Source organism: Candoia aspera, chromosome 1 (genome assembly GCF_035149785.1).
Source record: "Candoia aspera isolate rCanAsp1 chromosome 1, rCanAsp1.hap2, whole genome shotgun sequence".
Taxonomy (NCBI): Eukaryota; Metazoa; Chordata; class Lepidosauria; order Squamata; family Boidae; genus Candoia; species Candoia aspera.
Genome location: NC_086153.1, coordinates 299,294,752 through 299,307,217, shown reverse-complemented (window position 1 = coordinate 299,307,217; position 12,466 = coordinate 299,294,752). Strand labels below are relative to the sequence as shown.

The window sequence follows — 12,466 nt, the reverse complement described above, 5'->3', positions numbered from 1 at the left end:
GTCAAGCTGACATGTGGTTGCATTCACAGTCCAGAGAATCCTGTCCACTTCCACAATTTCCATTTTAACATTTTTAACTATTAGACAAAATCACTTGCAAAATGTCTATGTTATAAAATTTATCTATTAAATATGTATGTTGGAGAGAGACACATGAAAATATGTACAAATGTTCATCAAGACATTATTTCATAAACTGTTTATAAATAGGACTTGTGTATGCAAAGTCTCTCTGGTAACATTTGTTCTTGTATTCCATCTGATGTATCACCATTAATATAACCATTAATAAATTAATAAATTTATTAATTTTGGTTAATGTATTCTCATGCTATATTTTTATTACTTTTGATTTATGCTTTTTGTATTTTGTTATATATTTTACTTATTTTATATTTGCTGTTATAGGCTTCCTAGCAAACCTTATGGCTTGTACTAAAATATATTTTAGAACATTAGTCACTGCCGCCACCTTCCTTTTATTGTCTGCTTTATGAATGTGAATGAGGTATGTGGGTTTCAACAAAACAATGCATGCACACATAAAATTATTGCAACAATATATTTGTAGGCCAAGATTTCTAAATTTTCATTTTAAAAACCTTATCAGACTTTTGAAATGTTAGATTTCTATCTGGTATTACTTTGCATATTGTTTTCTCATGCTATATTTATGTACCATTAATATAGATAGGATGAGTGATCCCAATGAAATAAAGCAATTGGAAAGCTTTAGCAGACTGAAAACATGAATTTCAAAACTCTTCCTAGTTAAAACTGAATGATCAGTGAGATGAACCATAGGAGTAAAAGAGGAATGAAATAAATAAATGATTTAATCCATGGGAGAGAGGGAGGTCTATCTATGGTCTCTACAAACCTACTATATCTGCAGATGATTTTCTTAGGATCATTGAATATGAGCCACGTTTTCTTTTTTCTTTTTTAATGTCAGTCTTATAATGACAATGCACATAAACTAACTCCACAGTAACAACCTACGATCTGCTCTTGATTTCATCCACTTATGGTGCTTTAATCCTGCTGTGTCATCTTTCAAAACAGGTAACCCCCAAGCTACTTTATTAACTCTGCCTTTTAATTTATTTTGGGTTCCTTATGAGATGTAGGTAGTGCAGAAGAACTGCCATCAGCCACACTGCTAGGAAGCATCAAGGAATTCATTTAAGTCCCACAAAATGAGTAAGAGATGAAAAATTAAACAGTACAAACACCAAGCATGAAAAGCAACATTAAGGATCTCAGCCAACCCACAAAGCTGCTAAACACTCAAAGTTGAGGTCATGTCACAGCGACTAATTCAGCTGTCATAAAATAGGGAGTGTAAACATACTGGAATGTAGCCAGTTCCCCAAAGAGCACACTTAAAATGTTATCAGTTAACAGCTTCCTACTCAAAAGCAGGCTGGTTCACACTGATACCTTTTGTACATCCTGCATGTAGGGCACAGTAGTTGGCAAAAGATACTTCCTTTATCATTAAATAAGTGATATGGAGAGGAGTGTGAAGTAGCCTAAATCTGATCTGTGTCAATAGCATAGATACTTGTGTATTACTATGAAATCTATTTCTTTCATTTTTGCAAATTAAAAAAGGCACTGCAAAATCAGTGTATATTTTTGTGTACAGTTTGTTTTCAGCTTAATGGGTTTGGTGAACCCAGCACAGAGGTGTACGGTTTGGGGTGATGGTTGATCTAATTACTAACTGAACCTTGGCTTAGTGCAATGATGAACTAGGCTAAAGTAGATGACTATCTTAAGCAATTACTTCTAGGATAAAATTTCAAATATACCTGTACTGAATATTTCTGATTACCCACTGTTAGTGTTCATTTGGCACTCCAATCCTGGTGTTAGTATCACAACATGAAGAAACAGCTTGCCTGTGCTTGCAGCCCATTAATTCTCATTTTGTTCCTCCTTTCATGTATATGGAAGGGATAGCTAAGTGTAATATACAAAACTTAGGATGATGGTTTCCTGCAACCAAAGAAACCAGATTTGTAGGTCAGCTAAAACTCTTGACTATTTAGATGCAAGAAGTCATAATTCTGGCTTCAAATGTCACAGTAAACAATCTCCAGCTGATTTATTTGCCCAGTCACAGAAAAAGCTGCATGCATGAAAACACTTGCAAATGGCTTTATATAAAAAATTCCTGTTTTAATGCAACATGTGAAGCTCTGTTCAAGCTCCATAAATTATACTCTTTTCTCAAGAATGGGTCTGTGATTTTCACTTCTGCACCCTAAAAATGTTGTAACAGGAAGAGTGCAGTGTGTGTTTTACACACTTCTAGATAGAAATGTCCAAAGACAGCCACCAGTCAGTTGTGTGAATAGAAGATCTGCAGTATATATGAAGTTTTGTTTTTGAAATAAAGTCTCTGATAACAATTACAAATGACTTCATGTCTTTATCTCAAGCTAACGAACAAAAACTTCTCATATTTATGCAAACGTAATTGCACTGATTTCTGAGGAAATTATTTCCTTGGCTAATCCACTGCAATAGGTCTCAAAATTATATCACAGTACATTCTGTCAAATATATCTGGCCAAAGATACTCTGCTATCTTGGTAAAAGTAAGAGAAAGAATAAAGGTAAAGAGGTAAAGAATAAAATGGTTTCCCTTCCCTAGCCTGCATATAGAGGCTGAGTGGGCTAGAAGTAGACTCTTATGTGAAAAGTAATGATACTGTTGATGAGATATACTATCTTGAGGCACCAGGTGAGATTGGAAGGCCAAACATATTATATAGCATACTGTGGATTGTTTTTCAGTGATGAATAACTAAAGAACACATGAAGGGTGCTACTTTTGTCCCCAGAACCTATCTCCTAAAGCCGTTTGCTGCCACAAACCTCTGTGATGATCTATCCTTCTCCCACCCATTTTTAGTCCCAAAGGTATCCCTACTAAATTTCATCTTTAGTATCTATAACAATTTGAACGTTATCAGATGTAATATTCCATCCTAATTGCAAGCTCTTCGTATTTGATTATTTCTTTTACAAATAACCTTGAGCTGTGTGCATGTCCTTCCTTCGTATCTTAGTTAAGAATCTCACTTTTTCCTTCAATTCTCCCCTTTAAATATTATCTTTTGATGTCTTCTGGGTGGTTATATTTAATCTCAGGATTAAGCAGGAGCCCATGGTTGCCTTGAACAGCTTATCAGCTTCCAAGAGACATTTACAAGGAGAAAAAGACTCTGGTTCTGATAGCAGTAATTGTATTTAGCTTGTAAGATACAGGGCTATTTATCTCCTGCCTGTGAAATGGGGTGGGGGTGGGGGTGGGGGTGGGGGAGAATGGAGAACACTAGCTGATAACATGCTAAATAAAACTAAAAAGGAAGCCGAGAAGAGAAGAAGCAATCACCTCCTTGCACCCCCAAGTGGGAAAATGATATAAGAAATGGACTTACCATTGTGTAAAATTTAAGTCTTTTATCTCCTTCCTCAAAAGAGGAAGGTGTAAGGTTAGCGACAGCAAGACAAGAAAGGAGACATCTTCAAGGAAACTAGAATTTATTGTAGTGCAAACTCTATAAATCTTAGCTGCTTGGTTTTTAGAAGCACTTGAACTCATTCAGAGCTGAAGAGAACCAGTACAATCTTCAATGTTTGTTCCTGCTTGCTCTGGGGCATCAAAACTATCACTGCTAGAAGGAAAATATTTTATTTACTTTAACCATAATTACACCCCACCTATTTTTCAGGAAACCCAAGGTAGTGACTTTAACAAGGCGAATGTATCATTTGCTTTCAGGTTACACTGTTTGACAAAATTGTGTGAGATTATGCATCCATCAAAATTAAGGCTACAATCCCAAAGAGAATTTGCTAGCAAACAAAGCAGATTTATGCAGTAGAATTTATAGCTGGATGAACTTGCATTAGATTATGCTGTAAACTTCCTTTTAGACAACTCTGCAATAGATTCTGCTTATGTGCTTGGTCTGAGAGACCATCATAAATAGCTTCTGGAAGATAGACTAGCAGTGATAGACTAGCAATGATACATGTTTCCTCTGTAACATATAGCTTGGTTTACCTTTATTTGACCTGATTATCATGTTAGAGACTGTGTAGCCCTTCAACTATTTTGGGACTCAAATTTCCATTAGCATCAGAAAGCATGATCAATAGAGAAAGACGATGAGAGCTGTAATCCAGTAGCATCTCAAAGGCCACCTATATCTAATTGATGTAATATTCCAGTTGACATACTGTGATGCAAGGGCTGATGTTGGCAAGGCGAGAACCAGTGGGCTAGACAGAAATTTTACTCAAAAAGTTGAGCAGCTGTTTCCCAAACTCAAAGCTAGGAAGAGAATGGCCGATTTTCTGTATACTTAAAAAAGCAGGAGGTTACATTTACATGAGAGGGGAATACTGTATGTTCCTGTTCAGACCTTAGTATAAGAAAGCTATTATATTAGTTCCAACCTGTAAATTGTAGGTCAAGGATGATTTTGGTTTAATATAGAGTAAGGGATTGATTGGGACGTGGTGGCGCTGCGGGTTAAACCGCTGAGCTGCTGAGCTTGCCGATCGGAAGGTCGGCGGTTCGAATCCGCATGACAGGGTGAGCTCCCATTGCTAGTCCCGGCTCCTGCCAACCTAGCAGTTCGAAAACATGCAAATGTGAGTAGATTAATAGGTACCGCTTTGGCGGGCAGGTAATGGCGTTCCATTTAGTCATGCTGGCCACATGACCATGGAAGTGTCTATGGACAAACGCTGGCTCTTCGGCTTTGAAACAGAGATGAACACCTCCCCCTAGAGTTGCACACGACTGGACTTAATGTCAAGGGAAACCTTTACCTTTACTAAGGGATTGATTATGGAAAATTGTTGTATATCCTTGATGTTTAAAGTCAGAAGTCACTTCTTTTTGTAATCTATTTTTTAAAAAAATTCTTTTGTGTTTTCACACTTTTTTAATAGTTTTTTTTTCTGTATCTTTTATCTTTTTCTGAAATGTAATAAAATTCTTTAAAAAGAAAAAAAGAAATCCTTCTCCAGATAAAGGGGAGGACCTGGGATCACCCACAAGTGCTTCATACAGAGGCTTCCTGTGAGGAGACATAAAACAGCAGTCTCTGGTGGGTTTTAGAGCTCTGGGAGCTGAGGGAAAGTCTGCTTTGCACAAGCTGCAGTTCAGGGCCTTCAAACAGATACTAGGTTTGCCCACTTCCTTTCTTAATCACTTCTGGAAATTGCTTGTTAAAAGCTTTTTGGATATTAAGAACCTTCAGAACAACAAGTCTCATCACACCAGGTGATTCTCCTTCAATCCTCAGTGAAAGAAGTTTCATGTAAGTTAAGGACTTATGTGAAACTTGGAAAGTTATAAATGGACTTTGGAAAGTTATAAACAGACTAAAGGGCCAGATGGATTGGAACTAAGATTTTGAAATTAATTACAAGAATCCTTCCTGTGGATTCTTTAAAATCCTATTTAAAATATATGAAGATTTTGAATCTAAATGTAAGAAGTCGTCCTGTGGTAAAATGTTGTGGATTAGAGAAAAACATGATAAGAGGAGACTAGAAGCAACCAGAAAGAACTAAAGATTATAATTAAAGGAGAATGGAGAATGGAGAAAAATATTTTAACTTTGGAAGAATTCAAGGAAATTTGGGAACAATGACCTCAGAAATTTCTCTTAAGATTGTCTGCTACCATAAAAATGGGTTTAAAGAGGAGATAGGATACACTCTTAATGGGTTGAACGATGAGGCTTTAAATTTTGTTATAGATAGGAGATAAGATATGGGAAGAAGAGATCTTTTGTTATAATATTAGAGAGCATGGTAAGTTCTGAAATTGTCCTGTCTTGATGAAGGGAGAAGTCATTTCTTTATATATCTTTTTGTTTCTTTGTTTCTTTTTTACTATTTACTATTTTTTCATTTCTTTTTAAATTTATTTTTTTCTCTGCACTTTTTCTTTTTTCCCTTTACTATTACATTTCCCTTAGTTTGTATTCGTTTTTTATCTTTATATCTGTAGACTTTAATAAAAATATTATTAAAAAAGAGAAATAATATTACTAATAAGTAATATTACAAAATTATCTTGGATTAAGGTTAGGGCAGAGGGGATTCCAAAACAAAACATTTTCAAATATTTTTGAAAAATCTTCTTGAAATGGAAGGAATATGTTTCCCTTTTTAATAATTGTATTCATTGTACCATTATATTCTTCCCTCCTTTTTCCAAAAGTAAGGTGAAGAGGGAAAGTAGGCAAGATAACCAGACAGTGAATTCATTTGATTGACTCCTAACTGTAATAAGGTACTGTAGATGCTATTGTAACGGAAGGGAGGAAAAATTGTGCAGCCCCAGCATCTTGTTTTGCCTAGCTTTTGGAGTTGCTTGAGTCAAATCAATAAAATTTGGAGGCAAGGAAATACCACCCCCACAAAAGTGACTGTACTGTACTGTACTGAGGTTTCAAAAAGCACAAGCAAGTACCATATGTATGTATGACTGTGTGTACACACACACACACACACACAGTCCTTGTGTGCCGCTTATTATTTTTTTTAACAGTATGTTTCTATCTATTACCTTTTTATCTCTCTATCTCCACAGCCTTATGCTTCCTTTTGCTTTGGACTCTCCATCTGGGCTTAGAAGAATAGGATAAACTCATTCAGATAAAGGAGGTTGTACGAGCTAATGGAATTGTCCTATCCATGAGGATGTAGTTTACTTACATCATTTTACCCAAAGATTCCCAAAATTAAAACAACCATTTCCCAGGCATTGCTCTCTTCCCCACAGAGACCTCTGCATTTTTGCCTAATCGAGCAGCCTCAAGATCTATGGTTGAGCCCAATGATCCTCTTTCCCATTTTGCATCCTAACATTTCCACAAGGTCAGAGACCAAATGGTCTGGGGTTAAATAGTGTGATGCCCTTTAAAGGAGTGTTGCATTTCAGCACAGGCTGGGTGACTTTCTTATAATTGTTGCATGTACACTGGCAAGGCAATCTCTAAATTGAAACTGTTTCATAAGGGCAGGTCCTATTTTTTAAAAAAAAAATAGACATGACATTTCACTAAGATATCCCTCTACACTGTTTTTAGGTTTTAATCTGAAGAAACTGATTGATGTAATAAAATTCCAATCACTCTTATAACTCTCTTCAGTATTTAAGTCATCTATAGTACCTTTGGGTTTAGCCAGTGAGATCCCTGCATTGAAGAAAAGCTTTTGACCTTGATGCAGTGGCCGGATCCATTAACAAAACTGACAAGAGGGAAATTTGCAGGCTCCCCCTTCTCCCTCCACACCTCTCATTGGCTCCAAACTGTTGAAAGAACCGAAAGCATTCTGGACAGAAAGAGCTGCAGTAAGGAGGGGGGAAAGAGCAAAAGGAAAAAAGAAAAGCGGTCCTCCCTGTTCTGCTGGCAGAAGCTACTGCTGGCTGAAAGAGTGAACAGAGGGGCACCACCGAATATCACCTTTTAAAATAACACTGAAGCATCTTTATAGGACAGGTTAATGGTTAGCAATAATTAAAATACTTTTACATTATTCACTAGCAGTTTCAGAAATGTCTACAGAGTTTAAAGTGCATTTTTATATAGACAATATCCAGAAATTGTTGAAGCAGACTCCAATATTTCAATTTAAATCATCAAAATTTGCTTGATTGTCCACACTCTGTATATTCATTAGGTACAGTTCAAAATAGCCCTGTAAAAACATACTCCTCCTTACTTGAACCTGAAATTATCCATATATTTGGAGTGCTACCACCATCATCAGACAATTTATATAAATGAGGTGCTACTGGGTATATGTTAGTATGAAACAGTAGAATAGAAACAAGTCCTTTAAGATAGGACAACAATTAGCCACTCTGAAGAATGAGCAAATGCTCTGCTTGTATATCATGTAGAGAAGCTAGGATGGTGGAGGTTAAAAAAAATCACAATAATGTTACAAATCATGATTTCATGACCATCAAGGAGGAGAAATGAAGTGCCCCATATTAGGAGTCAGTTTAGGAAGCTGTGTGGTGTTTTCACTTGCAATGACTATCAAGAGACAGGCATTACATGACTGGTTTCCTCCTGTTTGGGACTTGTCAGATGTAGGGAGGCAGGGGTTATTTTATGGTATTCAGATCCTCTCCTGGGAATTGAATTCATGGATCTATGCACTTCAGATGACTACATACAGTGCATTAGCTTCAAGACCTAGCCAGGTCCTGGCTGCAGTTGCAGGAAGGGATATCTAGAAGCCAGCAGAATGGTACATACAGGTCATCATACTTTAAGCTCTCAGAACAAAAGTTATAGTTGTTACATTATATTATGGCTCATGGAAGCAAAGTAGAATTTTGATTGAAGTGTATTATTCAGAAGAGATCAACATGCACAATTTCCATACTATCTGCCAATTATTTTTCCCCCAAATAAAGAAGCTGAAGAATCCATTGGGATTCTTCTCATGGCATTGCTTTCATTAGATTCTAAAGTATGTTGTGGTTGCAAGAATAGTTACACCTGAGCAAAATGTTGGGAAAATTGTTGTGGAACCCACCCTGAATTATTTCAACTGAGTTCAACTGAAGCAACCATTCTGAGACAATTCCCTACCTACTACCCAACAGATGAGCATAAATGAAATTAATATTCAATTCAATTTTGCTACAGTAGTAGAAACAACATAGCACACTGACCTTCCTTTCCTTTCCTTCTTCCTCTACATGAACTGCAAGCTACTTCATCACTGTCTATTACCATGACCTTGTTCTCTGTTCTTTTTCCAAATTTGCAAAGCTGACCTTAGTAACCACAAATTTCCTCTGGCATACATATAGATAATAATAGAAGAATATATCAAAGATGGATTAAGGCAAATGGGACATTTCAAAGGCTAGATGGAATACTGCATTCATTCTCAGTGCAACCCATAAGAAAGTACTATGTTTTCTGTTCTTCCACTTTCCAATGGAAGAGCATATCACATCCACAGCACAGCTCACCTTTGTTAATTCAGAAGGAAGTGCCTAAAATAGCATAGATTGACATCTCATTAATTGGAATTCCTTTGTATTTGGCTTGCAAACATGATGACATATCATATGGGAGACAAAAGAATGCATTTATACTACTGTAGATGCATTCATGAACTAAAGATATGAGTTCATTAATTGCTCACATTCTTTCTTTATAAATGTATCAAATAACTGAAGTTTCTGTTAATTAACTGTGTTGTTTCAATTAACAAATATGGTAGAAAACAAATTAATATGGAATCTCAGTACATCTCTAGTAGGCTAAAAAAATCTTCAGTCAGCCAATTTTGCATCTTCTTTGCAAATCCCACCACTTTTCAACTTACTGTTTGCTACTTTAAATCAGTTTAGATATGCTGTCCAACATCTACCTTCATCTCATTCTGATTTTTTTACTCTTATTTTTATATCTATTTATTAAGAGTAATGATATATTTATATATTGTATTTTATATTGTATGTTTGTTGTTTTAACTGATTGTTTACTGTAAACTGCCCAGAGTCCCCCAATGGGAGGAGATGGGCAGGGACAAATTTAATAAATAAATAAAATAAATAATCTCCTGGAGTGAGTGAGATACTTTTAGCTGTTTTTGCATTGCTATGTATTAATTAGAAGCATGTTAAGGCTGTAAGGCATTCTTTGAATAACTGAAAAATAAAATTATATCCTAGTTGTTCAGTTGCTATCTAATTGCATCAATCTAGTGATATTACATTCCAGAGCTATGGTGTTTTCAAAATTAAAACAGAAACAGAAAACTACATTTGTGGTACTTAGATACAAACTTCTGTACATTTGTACAGTTCCTTACTGCTTCAATCAGTTTCTGTCTGAACATCAGACAGAAACTGTTTGAAGAAGTAAGGAAACATACAAAACCCAGTATAAATATTTGTGGTTCCAAATACTCATGATTGTCTTTGCTTTATATTACAATAAATGCATTGAATTCTTTCCTTTCTTGAGTTACATCCCATTCCCCCTGATTAAGAAAAGCCACAAGTAGCAATTCTAATACTGCCAAATAATTTTGACTGTAATCTGTATTAGACAGTTATTTTAGATCACCCATTAATCTACAGGAATATTCTAAAGCATGTACATCATAGGTTGCATTTTTTTTTCTTATTCTCTGCAGAATCAGATTATATTTAGAGGTGTATGTGATTTCTTCTTCATTACCTGCATCCAATATTTGTGCCACTCTTGTTCTCTAACAATGGACGTTACAGAAAATATATTATTGATCAGAATGATGAATATGATCTAGTAACTTCATCTTTTAAAAACAAAACAAAACTGAAAGACCTCTAATTCAGCTCTTCATTCTTGCAAGCTGAGTTATGGAATGATTTCTGCACCAAATATATTTTACAGCTCCTATTTTAGGCTCTAAGGTTAATAATTTTAGAAAATGAGAAAAAGTCTTTATTTAGAGATTTACCTGAAGGGTAATGTTCATTCACTGGCCATCCATCCACCTGAAGTGTTGCATTACCACCATTTCGGGTAAAACGCACAACATGGTATTTGCCATCATTCACAGGAGTACTCTCTTCTTTGATAGAGATATCTACTGTGCCAATATTGAAGACTACACCAATCTTGCCTTGTTCCTGTGAAGGAAAAAAAGAGTTGTGGGCACTTAAATTCTGGAAACAAAGTCATGTGAAGAACAGTTGAAAGAGTAGACATGTTTTGCTCAATGTACATAAGACGAATGGAAGAAACAAGCTAACTCTTCAAATATCTGAAGGGCTATTAGCTAGAAAATAGAATAGATTTGTTCTTTTATTTATTTATTTATTGCATTTTTCCACCGCCCATCTCAACAATGACTCTGGGTGGTTTACAAGTGAATTTAAAACAGTAAAAAATTAACTATTGATTAAAAGAGATACATTATAAAATATACATATAAAATATACTAAAAACTCTAAAATCTAGAGATCTAAGATCCAAAATGGTGAGATCACAGTCTTGATAAAATTCCCGAGGCCGCATCAAGGTGCCAGCCATCCCCATGACAAACTATCCCCAAACTATTCTTCACTGTTTCTGAGTGTAGAAATTGCAAAGAAAAAGAGTTCAGTCAAGCAGAAGGAGAAACTTCCTAATGGTAAAGACAGCAGTCTAACAGATCACATTTTCAGTAGAAGCTGAACCACCCTCTGTCAACAATGTCATTACTGTTGGCAAGAAACCTGTGCTGAGCTGAGGATGGGTTAGATGAGCTTTATGTTCTTTTCCAATTCTAAAATTATATAATTTTATGACTCAAAAATCACCCTCATTAATTTAGCATCCTTAGAGCAAGCCATGATACTATGTGCTGTGAGAATAATGGTTATTATTTGTTTAGTGTGTACCTTGCCTTTTATCTCTAGAATGCTAAAACCACTATTTGAAAATGTACAACATCTTTGTGAGGATTGACAGTATTGTCAAATATATATATGTATATGTGTAGGTGTATGTATGTATACACACACACATACACACACACACCAGAAGACAGCAGTGACAGATGTAGCAGTGCCAAGTGACAGCAACATCAGGAAGAAGGAGTATGAGAAGCTGGAGAAATACCAGGGCCTGAAGGAGGAACTAGAGAGGATGTGGAAAGTGAAGGCCAAAGCGGTCCCAGTGGTGGTAGGGGCACTTGGGGCTGTGACCCCCAAGCTGGGAGAGTGGCTCCAACAGATCCCAGGAACAACATCAGAGCTCTCTGTCCAGAAGAGGGCAGTGCTAGGAACAGTTAAGATACTGCACAGAACCCTCAAACTCCCAGGCCTCTGGTAGAGGACCCGAGGTTGCGAAAGACACATACCACCCATAGGGGTGAGAAGGAATTATTTTTTTAATCTCAAGAATAAAAATTTAAGTAAATTTAAGTAAAAATCTAAATCTCAGGCAAAAACTTGTTGCATAGTGAACTGAAATTGATTCATTTATCACATATATTGTTATATTACATTTCTACTACTTCCTTTGTCCAAAAAAGCTCAGAGTAGAATTAGATTTTTTTGATTGCATCATCAAAACCCAAGGCCTATCAAACAAAATACAATTAAGCCTATATATTTAACCTTGGCTTACTGAATAAATCACTGTGTGGCAGTGTTTGCACAATACCCTAAGCAAAAACCCATGGCTTAAAAATTGTAATGTTAGATTCACACAAAGCTGGAATAAAACAAACAACATTATGGCTTAGACTACACGTTAATGCAGGCTGTACATTTCAGAATTCAGATCTAAACTGTCCAAGCAAAACTTCGTAGCTGCTACGAAGTATCACTTTTACCATCTCCAGGAAATTAGCAATAATTATAAATAAGAAAAGGAAATTTTAATTATCCAAACTGTGAAGTTTATGTTAGGAT

The 12,466-nt window shown here is 35.8% G+C and overlaps 1 protein-coding gene across 1 annotated transcript in view; it reads right to left on the bottom strand.

Moving 5' to 3' along the window:
- Nucleotides 1-12,466, bottom strand: part of NRXN3 (neurexin 3) — a 995,103-nt gene that overhangs the window by 178,558 nt on the left and 804,079 nt on the right. Inside the window, exon 12 of the mRNA XM_063290181.1 lies at nt 10,525-10,696. Coding sequence (XP_063146251.1) covers nt 10,525-10,696 — 172 coding nt within the window. The remainder of the gene's footprint in view (nt 1-10,524; nt 10,697-12,466) is intronic.